The sequence below is a fragment of the Ahaetulla prasina genome, chromosome 9 (genome assembly GCF_028640845.1).
Source record: "Ahaetulla prasina isolate Xishuangbanna chromosome 9, ASM2864084v1, whole genome shotgun sequence".
In the NCBI taxonomy this organism is placed as follows: domain Eukaryota; kingdom Metazoa; phylum Chordata; class Lepidosauria; order Squamata; family Colubridae; genus Ahaetulla; species Ahaetulla prasina.
In genome coordinates this window covers 11,925,979-11,939,876 of record NC_080547.1, presented here as the reverse complement: position 1 = coordinate 11,939,876, position 13,898 = coordinate 11,925,979, and the positions used below count along the sequence as shown (strand labels likewise).

At 44.7% G+C, this 13,898-nt stretch overlaps 1 protein-coding gene across 3 annotated transcripts in view; it reads left to right on the top strand.

The window, feature by feature from the left end:
- Nucleotides 1-321: 321 nt before the first annotated feature.
- The window catches only part of LOC131204101 (uncharacterized), a 30,336-nt gene continuing 16,759 nt past the window's right edge, over nt 322-13,898 (top strand). The window contains exons 1-4 of one of the 3 annotated variants that reach the window (XM_058194983.1): nt 322-466; nt 3,331-3,421; nt 5,170-5,283; nt 10,699-10,890. In XM_058194983.1, coding sequence (XP_058050966.1) covers nt 366-466; nt 3,331-3,421; nt 5,170-5,283; nt 10,699-10,845 — 453 coding nt within the window. In that variant the 5' untranslated portion in view covers nt 322-365 and the 3' untranslated portion in view covers nt 10,846-10,890. Of the gene's footprint in view, nt 467-3,330; nt 3,422-5,169; nt 5,284-10,698; nt 10,895-13,898 lie in introns of all 3 variants that reach the window. The other 2 variants (XM_058194984.1, XM_058194982.1) reach the window with 2 other exon arrangements.

The following is a 13,898-nucleotide window of genomic DNA, read 5'->3' as shown; positions in this document are numbered from 1 at the left end:
TTATATCGATGAAAAGTTAACGCTAGATTGTTCTACTCCTCTTAGTACCTGTAGAATATTTAAAAGGAGAAGATAAGCAATGAAATTACAAATGCATGATTAAAAGAAGCATAATGATTGCTAGTCACCATAATAATTCATTATTTCTTCTTCTTCTTCTTCTTCTTCTTCTTCTTCTTCTTCTTCTTCTTCTTCTTCTTCTTCTTCTCCTCCTCCTCCTCCTCCTCCTCCTCCTCCTCCTCCTCCTCCTCCTCCTCCTCCTCCTCCTCCTCCTCCTCCTCCTCCTCCTCCTCTTCTTCTTCTTCTGTGTTACAGATAAACCGTTGCCCCAGGGAGTTTTTGGAGGCATTTTGGGAATCCTGGGTATGATGATTGCTGCCCTTTTCATTATTGGTGGTGCTGTTACCGTCTTCACCATCTTCAGAAGAAGACAGAAGGCAAACCGATCAGACACTGAAAATGACCTGTGAGTACCACCATCTCCATGTAACATCTATTTCGGTGATCATTCTTTAAGATTATGATAGGGAACGGTAGTTAAGATGACTTCTGTATGGAAATTCATGGGTTTGAAGGACTTTGTTTGGCCTTCAAGATGTACTGAATAGGAACAATTCAGCTACTGCAACAATCCAGGAACAATTTGAACAAGATATATCGGAACATAAAGGAGTGCTAGAGTCACCCCTGAGTGCTCTTTAAAGCAGCCGCTTCATTTTTTTCAGATTGCATCCAGCTGTCCTCTAAAATTTCAATGTGTTCCTAGGGGAAAGATGCGGCTGTTTTAAAAAGTTGCAAATAGGGACCATAGTCAAAATTGTATATGCTCTGAAACACTTTGGGGACAATGAATCCAGAATATCATCGTTATGCTGATTGGAAGAGAGTTGTCCATGGTGCTGAAGCTCCAACTTGATGCACACGGTCCACACTGCTTCTGCATGCGGGAGGATGCGCGCATTATGTTATATCTTGCTAGGGAGATGCATTTGAGCTTCCATCTCTACCTGTTTTGTCTCTTCAGAGACTTGTTAGTAAATTGAAGAGCTGAACATCCTTGTTCCTGAAATGTGAATTTTCTCTCACACCCATTCTTGTTCTCTTTTACATTATCTCTCTCATTGTCTCTCTCTCTCTCTCTTTCCTCTCTCTCTCTCATTTTCTCTTGTTCTCTCTCTCTCTGTCTCTCCCTCTCTGTTTTTATTTTTTATTTATTTATTTTATTTTGTCACAACAATATATGTAGGTATCATACAAAAAGATTATATAGTAAATAAACACATATATGGGTAAATATAAGGAGGTATAAGCATATATATAGGAAGAAGAAAAGAAAAACAATAGGACAGGAACGGTAGGCACGTTTGTGCGCTTATGCACGCCCCTTATGGTCCTCTTAGGAATGGGGTGAGGTCAACAGTAGAAAGTTTTTGGATAAAACTTTTAGGATTATGGGAAGAGACCACAGAGTCAGGTAAAGTATTCCAAGCACTGATGACTCTGTTACAGAAGTCATATTTTCTGCAATCTAGATTAAAGTGGTTGACATTAAGTTTAAATCTATTAGTTGCTCTAGTATTATTGCAATTAAAGCTGAAGTAGTCTTTAACAGGAAGGACATTACAATAGATGATTCTGTGAGTTAAGCTTAGGTCTTGTCGAAGGCGACGGAGTTCCAAGTTTTCTAAGCCTAGGATTTCAAGTCTGGTGGGATAAGGTATTTTGTTGTAATCAGAGGAGTGGAGAACTCTTCTTGTAAAATATTTCTGGACACGTTCGATTGTATTGATGTCAGAGATGTGTCTCTGTCTCTCTCTCTGTCTCTCTTCATGCATTACTCTGCCAGTTTATGTCAATTTCTACCAGAATTGCGTGGCGCCTTCTGAACCATTTTCACTATAATGTCTTCAGAAATAACCATTCATAAAAAAAAAAAAATGGGGAGAATTTTTTCCCCCGTTTTGAAAAAAAATTACTAGGTTAGGAACAAAAAGTCAAGCAATCAAACTGAAATTCCATTTCCTGGCAGTGGTTCATTTCCTGTTGGCCATATATAACGGTTCAAACTGTGATTTGTGTGCTGGCTAAGTGCACACACGTTTTCGTTCAAAATTAACTTCGGCAAAACATACTTTGGCTTGAAGCCAGGATTCCACCTGCTGTCACAGTTCAGGGAATGGAGAGGGTGAGGTGGGACCTCAACCTTCTTATGCAAGAGCCTGTGAAATTTTGGCAATATATGGAGCGCTTGAACTAAGTTGCTGAAATCTCACCAGATTTTGCAGTCTTGTAAGACTGAAATTGTATTGAATGTGGAGTTAGCCACAGCCTCTCTTGGACATCAAAGTTAGTTGATCGGAATGGTTTGAGTCCTGTCAACCGGCAAATCAAGGTGTTGGTTATGTCAAGGTGATGATTTAAGAGCTGATCAGCTGATGCAATGAGGGGAATGAATTAGCAGGGTCTTTGGTTGTTATCCCTTTAAGAGCCTGTGTAATAAGAGGTGGCCCTGCTGGCATGTTGGTTCGTTCATTGATCTTCTTCTCTGCTGTAATTGCTGTTTGTTTAGATACTGCTTGTAGCATGTGTATGTATAGTATTCCTATATTCTTATTACAGATTTTAAAAACCACTATTTCATACAAACCACCGTTGGCTGTACTTGCTCTTTAAAGCAGCCGCTTCATTTTATTTTTTTTTCTCTATGGGGACATCCCATTTTGGAAGTAGGAAGTAGATTAGGAAAAGATCCTACCTCTAAGCCATATATCCATGGATCCCTTATCTAGTTTTTGCTTAACATTGTTATAATTCTTTTTTTAAAAAATATATATTTTATTAAACTTTTTTACATTAAAAACATAGGGAAAAAAAGGAAAAAGTTATATTACTTAACAGCTATTTGTAGTGTTTTTCTTATAACAATAATCCGTGCAATGATTACAAACATTAAATTGTATATATTTGTGTTCTTGTTTTATCTATTGTTTATACTTAGTAACTAAATATCCTTATCTATCTCCTTTCTATCCAATTATACCACTGTTCCCATATATTATAAAATACAGATGTCTCTTTATCTTTTAAACTCAGCGTTAGTTTGTCCATTTCTGCGCCGTTCATGATCTTTTGTATAGCAGGTTTCTCTGTAGGTATATATTGTTATGATTCTTAATGTTTTAATGTTCTTATCATTTTTTACAGTATTTTTATGTTATTATAAGCTGCCCAGAGTCTCTTCACAACAAGAGGGGCTGTAAATTTAATAAATAGGTGGATAAATAAAAAATAAAGTACTGTCTGTCCAACTGGCCGTTTTCCTTCCTACAGGATAGACCTCCCCTCTGCCCAGAAACCTGCTTCTCTGCCCCTCAACCAGAATGAGGAAGTGAAAAGCCAGCTGACTGCAGAGAATATCCAGGTATCTTCGGCCATTCGTAGGACTTCCCACCAATTTATAGATTCTATCTCACCCACCCTATATAGGGAATATTTGGATAGGGTATCCGAAAGTTTACTTCCCAGCATTGCCTCTTCAGCTCACTACAGTAGCCATTTCTAGAATGAGTCTCCACATCTGGATATCAACCACGTTGGTTGATCACATGGTTAGGACCAATGGTGGGTTTCAATTTTTTTTACTACCGGTTCTATATGTGTGGCTTGGTGGGTGTGGCTTGGTGGGCGTGGCAGGGGAAAGATACTGTAAAATCTCCATTCCGTCCCCAATTCAGGGGAAGGTTACTGCAAAATCCCCATTTCCTCCCAATCAGCTGGGACTCGGGAGGCAGAGAATAGATGGGGGTGGGGCCAGTCAGAATTTTTACTACCAGTTCTCCAAACTACTCAAAATTTCCGCTACCGGTTCTCCAGAACTGGTCAGAACCTGCTGAAACCCACCTCTGGTTAGGACGCTGGGTTGGAGGTTAGCAAGCCCACGTTTGAGACCCAAGTGCTGACCTGGGGAAGGGATGAGCTCCTGTCCTTGACTCAACTCCTACTGGGGGGACGTGAGAGGAGCCCCCAACTGGGTGTCCCTAGGGTGACAGTGATGTCACCGGCTAATCCTTTCAACCCAGAAGTGCCTCAGGGCTTCTGACACAAGCGCAAAAATCTGGATATCGGTCTAGTTTCAGAGGCCAACCCAATAAAGGAATTACAAGAATGAAATGCTTTTCTGATTATTTCATAGTGGCTTCATCTAAGAATAGAAGAAGAGATAGGAGGTAGTAAGATGGACATTTGAAATGAACAGTCAGCATTTTCCTCATTATTTACCCCTCAGCCTCACCATTATTTCTGCGACTTGATGGATTTATGGGAAGGTTTCCTGACACCAAGTTGGGTGATTTGTCTCTTTAAATCAATACTAACTTATCCGGTTAGCCGCAGTTCTCTTCTTTTTAATTGCAAAGAACTGAATCGGGGCCTCCCGCAGGCAGAGCATGGGTTCATGCATGGAGCTGTATTTGATCCTAATTCCCAGGACAATTTTCTCATCTTCCATAAAGATGAGTCCAGACTTAGCTTTCTTATCTCACACTGACCATCTGGGGTCCCTAAAGTTCTCAGACTTTCCTATTAAAAAGAGGTGGTATCTAAGGTGGTAGCAAACTTTCTATTGAGATTCCTAAAGGGAATGACTGATAATGTTACCTAGTTTGGTAATGAAATGTTGGCAAGGAAACAACCAAGCTCAGAAAGCACAGGGAACCCATAGTCATCACCCTCCTCCTCCTCCTCCTCCTCTCTGCAAACCCCACTCCCTTCTAGAACTGATGATGTTACCTAGTTTGGCAATGAAACATCTGCAAGGAAACAACCAAGCTCAGAAACACCAGGGACCCCATAGTCATCACCTTCTTCCTCCTCCTCCTCCTCCACCTCCACCTCCTCCTCTCTGCAAACCCCACTCCCTTCTACCACTGATGATGTTACCTAGTTTGGTAATGAAATGTCTGCACGAAAACATCCTAGCCCCGACAGCACCAAGGACTCCATAGTTCAACCCTAAGCTCCAAATATTCTCATCCATCACTTAATGCAATGACCTAATTCCCTTTGAGAAATGTAGCATGATGGTCTCTCCATCAAATCCATCTTGGGAAATAGTTTTTCACTTGGGCTAGGACTGCTCTTCTTGAACCTTCCCTACTGCCTCAACTGCAGGTTGTGCACCTGGATAACATGAAGGAACAAGAGGAAGAGGTCCAGAAGACATCGTCCCAGCCACCCTATTATGACATGGCAGCTACCGAACCTACGCCTAACACTGATAAGTTGGTAAGGACAAATTTAGTCTTGATGTCCATCCAGGTCAGTCTTCATTCTAGGCCGTTAGCTTGAAACTAGGCAGGAATCTATATCCAGGTAAGCAACAAAGCAAGGTGAATAAAAAGTAGGTAACTTCGGTGGCTAAGACACTGAGCTTGTCGATCGGAAGGTCAGCAGTTCAGCGGTTCGAATCCCTAGTGCTGCATAATAGGGTGAGCTCCCGTTCCTTGTCCCAGCTTCTGCCAACCATGCAGTTCGAAAGCCTGTAAAAACTGCAAGTAGAAAAAATAGGGACCACCTTTGGTGGGAAGGGAACAGCGTTCCGTGCACCTTTGGTGTTGACTCATGCCAGCCACATGATCATGGAGACGTCTTCGGACAGCGCTGGCTCTTCAGCTTTGAAACGGAGAGGAACACCGCCCCCTAGAGTCGGGAACGACTAGCAAGCATGTGCGAGAGGCAACCTTTACCTTTAAACTTCAAGTCTGAACCAATCAGAACAGGGACAGGTGTAGCTTGGGCCTCTAAAACAAGATCGGTCTGTTCCTCCAAAGACTTTATATTCCATCCAGAATCATCTTGGTGCATCTGAATTTCTGATCACCCTTTTGTGGATTTGGGGTGGGTGGGAATGCCACATGTACAAGGGTTTTGCAGATAATCTTCTATGAACTTCTGAAAGAGCTTCAGAGACTTCAGCTTCATTCTTTTGATGATCCCCCAAAGTGATTCTGTTGTGACTCCAGCCCCCGAACCTGGCCCCATTCCCAAAAATGACTCCGAGGGTAAGGGGGAAGGGCCGGTAAGGCTTACCTCGGGAGCACCGATTCCTTTGGCCCGGCTCCAGGAGCCAGAACCAGACAAGTCGGAGGAAGTAATGAGGACGTCATCCCCTGATTCCTCCCTTCCCCAGGCTACGCCTTCAGACCCAGCTGATAATAATAATAATCAAGCTTGGATCGACCCACGCTTCAGAAGATTAGAGAGGCAGCATCATCAAAGGGAAGGGTGGGGCAGGAGCCCCACCCCACAGGATATATAAGGAGCTTTGGGTCTGCTCTCACTCCACGGGAAGCAAAAATTAGCTGAACCATTTCAAAGAGAGCTGAAAGTCTTGCTACGTGAGTCATTTGTTTGAACTTTGGCAGGCAGCTGCGATTTCTCTGCCAGGACTGATAAGAGCCGTGAATCCACTGGCTGAAGGCCAGCTCATTGCTCCGAAGTGGGGAAGGAGACAGAACAGATTCTAGGCTCTCAATTGGGTGGAGACCAAAGGTTTCGATTGGTACGCATCTGGGCCCCAGGCAGGAAGGTGATGCTGAGATAGGAACAGCAGCAGGGAGCCTTGCATGTAAGTCAGCAAATGCTACGCTGAGTCTAGAAGCTGAGGTGTGAGGTCCTTCCTGAAGGCAACGATGAATATAGACGAGGCAGGTTGAGAAAAGAGACTCTCTTACCCCAAGACTAGCTTGGTGGGCTACACTACAACATCAACTTTGTCTGTTCCAAGCCAGAGATTGTTGTTGTTGTTGTTAGTTGTGAGGTCGTGCCTGACCCATCGCAACCCCATGGACAACGTTCCTCCAGGCCTTCCGGTCTTCTACCATCCTCTGGAGTCCATTTAAGCTCCCTCCGACTGCTTCAGTGACTCCATCTAGCCACCTCATTCTCTGTCGTCCCCTTCTTCTTTTGCCCTCAATCTTTCCCAGCATTAGGCTCTTCTCCAGGGAGTCCTTCCTTCTCATTAGGTGGCCAAAGTATTTCAGTTTCATCTTCAGGATCTGGCCTTCTAAAGAGCAATCAGGGTTGATCTCCTCTAGGACTGACCGGTTTGATTGCCTTGCAGTCCAAGGGATCCTTGGATTGATAGATCAATCTATCTGTCTATCTATCTATCTATCTATCTATCTATCTATCTATCTATCTATCTATCTATCTATCTATCATCTATCTATCTATCTATCCATCCATCCATCCATCCATCCATCCATCCATCCAAAGTTGTGTCTGACCCACCATGATCCCATGGACAACGTTCCTCCAGGCCTTCCTGTCCTCCACCATCCTCTGGAGTCCATTTAAGCTCACACCCACTGCTTCAGAGACTCCATCCAGTCACCTTGTTCTCTGCCTTCTTCTTCCTTTGCCCTCCATCATTCCCAGCATTAGGCTCTTCTCCAGGGAATTCTTCCTTCTCATTAGGTGGTGTTTTTTTTAATCACCCCCCTCTGCAGATCTCTGCCCCCCTCCACTGAGACTGTTCCCCCCTTCCAAGAAAACTGAAATTAACTCTTCGCTAACTTCCCTCCCCCCTCTCCTTCTTATGCTCTGCGCACGCCTGATCTCTTTGCATGAGAAAAATCTCAGGGAGAGCAGATCTCCCTCTGCGCATCCTTGGCGTAAACCTTCTTCCCCTCCCCAAGTAGGTGTACGCTGAACAATGGAGGCCTGAGCAAGGATAAAAGCCCACCCCCCCCTCCTTCCACTGCACGGCTGCCATGCGATTTCGAGAGCCAGATACGCCCTCCTGCTCTCCTCTTTGTCAGGAGAGTTTTACGGTTCACACCGCTTGTGTGTCTACAGGCTACTGGCCCAATGAAGAGTTTTGCAGCATTGGGTCCCCCGCGACCGACCATGTGGCATTTAGGCTCCTGTAATCCTCTCTTTTCCCACGCCCCCCTCCCCTCCCACTTCCATTGGAATTCAGAAACACCCACCCGCTCGCCATCCGGGTGCTGACATTTCCATAAGCTGGCAGCATTTTCAGTCTTGAAAATGCAACGATAACTTGGGAGGTGCTGGTTTAAATCAGCCGCACTGCAAGATAGGATAGCAATGTAGAGGTGGTTTTTTTTTAAATAATAATTAAAAAAATAAGCATTGCAGACAAGCTCCAGAAAGATATGCATTCTTGCAATGAAAGAGAAAAGGGAAAGGGAAATGTTTTTGGTTTTTTTTCCTATTTCCAAGTAACAGGAGCTCACCCCATTACACAGCTCTAGGGATTTGAACCGCTGAACTCCTGACCTTCTGATAGACAAGCTCAGCACCTTAACCACTGAGCCACCGCATCCCTAGAGAATCTCCATAAGTAAAGGTAAAGGTTCCCCTTGCATATACGTGCTAGTTGTTCCCGACTCTAGGGGGCGGTGCTCATCTCTGTTTCAAAGCCGAAGAGCCAGCGCTGTCCCAAGACATCTCCGTGGTCATGTGGCCGGCATGACTCAACACCAAAGGTGCACGGAACGCTATTACCTTCCCACCAAAGGTGGTCCCTATTTTTTCTACTTGCATTTTTTACCTGCTTTCGAACTGCTAGGTTGGCAGAAGCTGGGACAAGTAATGGGAGCTCACCCCATTATGCGGTGCTAGGGATTCGAACCGCTGAGCTGCCGGCCTTTCGATCGACAAGCTCAGCATCTGTACCTGATAATAATAATAATCATAATATTTTAATTTGTATACCGCCCTTCTCCCGAAGGACTCAGGGCGGTGAACAGGCCAATAAAATACAAACAACAACAAACAACCATGTAACCAAGGTAGATGAATTTCTACCTTGCCTTTGATCTAGAAAAGCATACGGTCAGGCTGGGCCCATCCGTGACATTTGGAGCCAGTGCTGGAACTCTAGGTAGGGAAAAAGATTGCTCATTACTTTTCCGCCAGTCGGGCATTAAGACAAAAAAATTTTTATATATATATGGTGACATAGTTTCAGCTGAATCTCATGCCATTCCTTTGCTTATCAAGCCATGGAAGAAAAAGCACTCAGCCTTGGCATGTAACAGGGAATCAGGTCTCGGAGACGGGAGTTGGAGGCAGGCAATTACTGGCCAAATCAGTCCACCTCACAACGGGCTTCAAAGGGCTTGTTCTGAAGCCACAAAATCTCTTTGAATGGCTTCCCTGCAGCTGGGCAGTTGCTGCAAACCATTTGAAAGAGAGAGGAAGCTTCTGTACCGGAGCTCCTTCAAAATAATCTCTGCCAGCCAAAAGATTTGGAAGGACCCAGGAGTTAAAAGAGATGCAGGCAGAAGGTTTAATCAAAATAAGAAATATATATATATATATCACTGACGTCACCCAGACCTATTTTTCATGGGAAAGTTGGAGAAAAGGAAGTTTTATGTGGGGGCAGGCAGACTTAAAGTTCCTTTTCCTGGTCTCTACGAAACATCTGGTTTGCTGAAAGACAGCCATGAAAAGTCTCTTTCTTCATTCATCCTGATCTCAGAAAATGCTGTATATGCAAGTTGTTTTTTTTTTTATTATTATTTGCATTTATATCCCACCCTTTTTCGAAGATTCAGGGCAGCTTACACTATGTTAAGCAATAGACTTCATCCATTTGTATCTTATATACAAAGTCAACTTATTGCCCCCAACAATCTGGGTCCTCATTTTACCTACCTTATAAAGGATGGAAGGCTGAGTCAACCTTGGGCCTGATGGGACTTGAACCTGCAGTAATTGCAAGCAGCTGTGTCCATAACAGACTGTCTTAGCAGTCTGAGCCACCAGAGGCCCTAAGTGTTATATCCCCCAAAATATATCAAATTTTGGGGGGCCGCGATGGCTCAGGAGTTAAAGACGCTGAGCTTGTCAGATGGAAAGCTGAGACCTGAGCGCCATGCGACGGGGTGAGCTCCCATTCCTAGCTCCAGCTCCTACCCACCTAGCAGTTTGAAAGCATGCAGATGTGAGTAGTTAAATAGGTACCACTTTGATACCACTTTTCTGTGCTTTTGGCGTATGGCTATGCTGGCCACATTACTATGGAACCATCTTTGGACAATGCTGGCTCCCCTCATCCAAAAAAAACGGAGCACCGTGCCCCAAAGTCGACACACCTGGACAGGGAAACCTTTACCTTACTGTTTCCTAACTGGGTGCTTTCTGGATAGCCTGAGTTTGAAATCTCCCAAGTTCCTTCTTTCATGCTCTCTTGTGCTACGATTTCCTCTTTGATTTTGTCACTGGTATGGATCGATCAAGCTTTAGTCTTTCCCTCTTGGATGGCTTGGGAATAAGTAAGCCAGCTGAGAAAACATTTGGCTGCCGAACATCGTATGAATGTTTCCCGATAGATGGAAAAGCAGACAAAAACAGCATCCTAAAAGATTGCAAAGCCATTTGTACACGAGAAGGAATCTGACTCATTAACTGTGCTTCTCAGAGATTCAAATCCTCAGAGCAATGTTCCTTTTGAGCTTGTTTTGATCTTTTTTCTCACTGTCGTTCTTTGCTTCCCTCTCTCTCTTGATTCCCCCGTTTGATTGTCTTCTTCCCCTGTCTTCCTTTCCTCCTTCTCTTGCCATGATCCCCTGGTGTCTCGTGTGGCTACGTCTTTCCACCTCCACTCCCCACTTTCTTTCCTTCTTCCTTCCTTCCTGTCCGTCCGTGGTGCCCTTTCATCTTCAGACTGCGGGCAACAACAAGGATTCCAACGTCCAATACGCAGAGCTGGACACTTCCGTTCTGACAACATCATCACCTAGTCACAGAACCTCCGTTCCTGCTGGTGGAGATCTGGTTGAGTATGCAACCATCCAGGCTAACGTATGTTAGCGCACCACACTGTCAGCCTTCCTCCCTTCAGATGCTGTCCTCAAGGTAGGTACGACAACTCCTCCCTTCCCCACAGCATAACGTTGGGTGATGTTCTTCTGGTATCTTGAGATGTCTCCTTCATCCTTCCCTTCTTTTTCCTGCCAGGGATGTGGATGGACCTAGTAATTTGATAGTTTCTTCTCCTTTGAATTGACGGTACAAAGCAAGCAAGAGCAGACCATAGATTTATTTTCTGTTTTATGCAGGTAGTAACTTGCCTTCATTTCTACAACGGAGAAGAAGAGAAACAAGGAGGACAGGAGAGTTTCTTTGGAGATTAAAGTTAGTTGAGAAGAAGAGGCCACAAAATCAATATGAGCTCAGTAGCATCTTCAAGATGAGCCAATGTTGGTGATCAGAATTATGACCTGATCAAGTTGGTTAGCTTAGAACCGTGATGGTGAACCTATGGCACGCATGCCACAGGTGGCACAGGGAGCTATATCGGTGGGCACACGAGCGTTGCCCTAGCTCAGCTCCAGTGTACATGCATGCACCAGCCAGCTGATTTTTGGGTCTTCTGGGCCCACTGGAAGTCAGGAAATGGGCTGTTTCTGGCCTCCAGAGGGCCTCCGGGAGGTAGGGAAGGCGATTTTCGCCCTCTCCAGGCTCCTAGAAAGCTTCTGGAGCATGGGGAGGGCGGAAAACGGGCCTTCCGGTCCCACATGCCATCATATGCCAAAAGCAGAGGGAGCGCTGGGGGTTGCACCCACATGTATGTGGGGCTTGCACATGCATGCGTGGGAGGGGAGTTGCAAATTATGACGAGCCACTTGAACAAGGAAGGAGCTGTCTTTCTGCTTCGATGTGACTTGGAGACCTGGATGGCTTGGTTGGTTCTTCTTGCAGTGTTAGCAGGACATCAAGCTCTGAAGGAGGACATCTCAGGAGCTTAGTAGGGCTTTGATGTTCTCCTGAACAGGGAGGTTGCACAGCTCATTTTAAACCTGGGGGGGTATGTCCCTTCAGTCAGGGGAGGTAAGGTGAGCAAGAGCAAGATAGCACTCCGTCAGTCCACAGCAGGAAAGCTGGGAGGATGTCTGAAAGAGGACGAAGGAATGTATCGTGTGTTGATCGCAATTCGAGCTGGAGAATTTGCTTGATTTTCTTGGGTAATTATTAAAGACCCTTTGAGTGATTGAAAAAGTGCTCACGATTAATCAGGCAGATTAATCAGGCACACGTACTGTCGTGTCCCACTCCTCCGCTGACGGCTGGGTCCGGGAAATCCGAATCAGGCGTGCCTCTGCAGCTCTGCCCAAAGTCCTAGCAAAGTCCTCAGAGCAGGCAGGAGACCAGTAAGTGACTTCAGCAAGATAAGTTCGACTTTGCCTGACTCAGAGACTGCCAGAAAGTAGATCCTTTATATAGGCCATGGGGTGTGGCTCCATGACTCAGCACTCATTAAGGCCTGCCCCTCCCTTCCCTCTGTAGCCTCCGCCTCTCCAATCTTCTGATGCGAGGGTCACACCAATCAGCTGTTGGTAATAAACCCTCCTCAGGCTCACCTGCTGTGGAGGAGGGGGAGGGGTCTAGCTGCTCCGTTTGCCTGGGCATGGAGTCAGGGCTGGGGCAGGGAGATTCTCCTTCTGCAGTTTGTGTGGGCATGGAGCCAGGACTGGGACCGGGAGGCATACATTCCTCAGTGTGCGGGAGCAGGTAAGAAGGCCCCGGCTGCTCTGAGGGCGGGCAAGACACAACACGTACACGCTTTTCACACACAAGAGAAGAACGTGTGATGGTTAATAGCCCAGTTATTTTCAAAGAAACCTTCTAGTTCGGAAGAGAAATGAGGACGCCATTTCCAGAATGGTTCGAAAAATAAGCTACGTAGAAGGCTTCCTTCTTTCCTCCAGATTGTTACTAGCCCGGCGAAAGTTCATGAAATTAATTCATTGGTGAATTCTTTTTTTTTCCTTCCGATAATTGTTTTTAGGAGACAAGAAAGAAATATAAGAGGCAGTGTAGCTGATTGCAATTTCTTTTCAATGCAGGAATGATGGGGATTGGGGAGAAAGAGAGAAAGAGAGAGAGAGAGAGAAGGAGGGAGGGGAGCCTTTCTCTCCTTGTCATCCATTCCCCCCACCCATCACTTCTCCATCCCTCCTGCATTTCTCTTCCTTCTGTTGGGAATTTGCCCTTCAATGAAGTTGATAAGGTCTTCTTAATCTACCTTGGGTGGTCTTTTTTTTTTTTTTAAATGATAGCGGTTGTTTATCATCATCTTCATCCTCATAGAGGGATGATTCTTTTATTATTATTATTATTATTATCATCATCCGTGAAAAGATGCTAATCCTGCCAAATCCACATTCCAGAAAATCTCCCAGCTTCTCTGAAAATAAAGCCTGTCAGATGACACTTTGAAAATGTAATCTGGATTGAGGCTCCAGTGACGTCACCCTCCTGCTGGGTGCTCAAACAGAGCACTCCGTGTTAGAAGATTGTAAAAGTCAGTGAAACAGAAAATAAATCACTGTTCACTGAGCTTAGCATAATCTCTGGGTGAAAGAGATTATCAGAATTGTGGAAGAGTGGCAGGTCTGACAGGGGGTTTGCTCTTAAGAGCGAATTTTCCTGGATTTATGACCCCACCGAATTCCACTCCTTCCAACTTCAGCACGCCCCTGTTTTTATCAGGGAAAAGGAGAGGAATGTTGCTTCTGCTCTAGAGAACTTATTAAATTGATTGATATTCCAAGCAGACGGGAATTTCACAAGCGTTCGAACTTTGATGTAGAATCAGCACGGCAAGTACCGACTCCCTTTTTGAAATTTGAAACCTTTCTTTGTCTTTGATTAATTGACTTTTAAAATGGCGTCTAAAAGTGAAAGTAAAATTTTTAGTACGATGAAGCAGCGTTACTTGTGGATTGTTACAAACGGAGTTTTTATACTGAAAGGAGGGAAGGAGAGTTATTAAGTTTGAATTCCTGATTCTTTTGAAGACAGAATGGCAGCTAAACCTTTAAAGCCTTCTGGAAGAAGGGATCTGAACCAAGTCTTGAGGA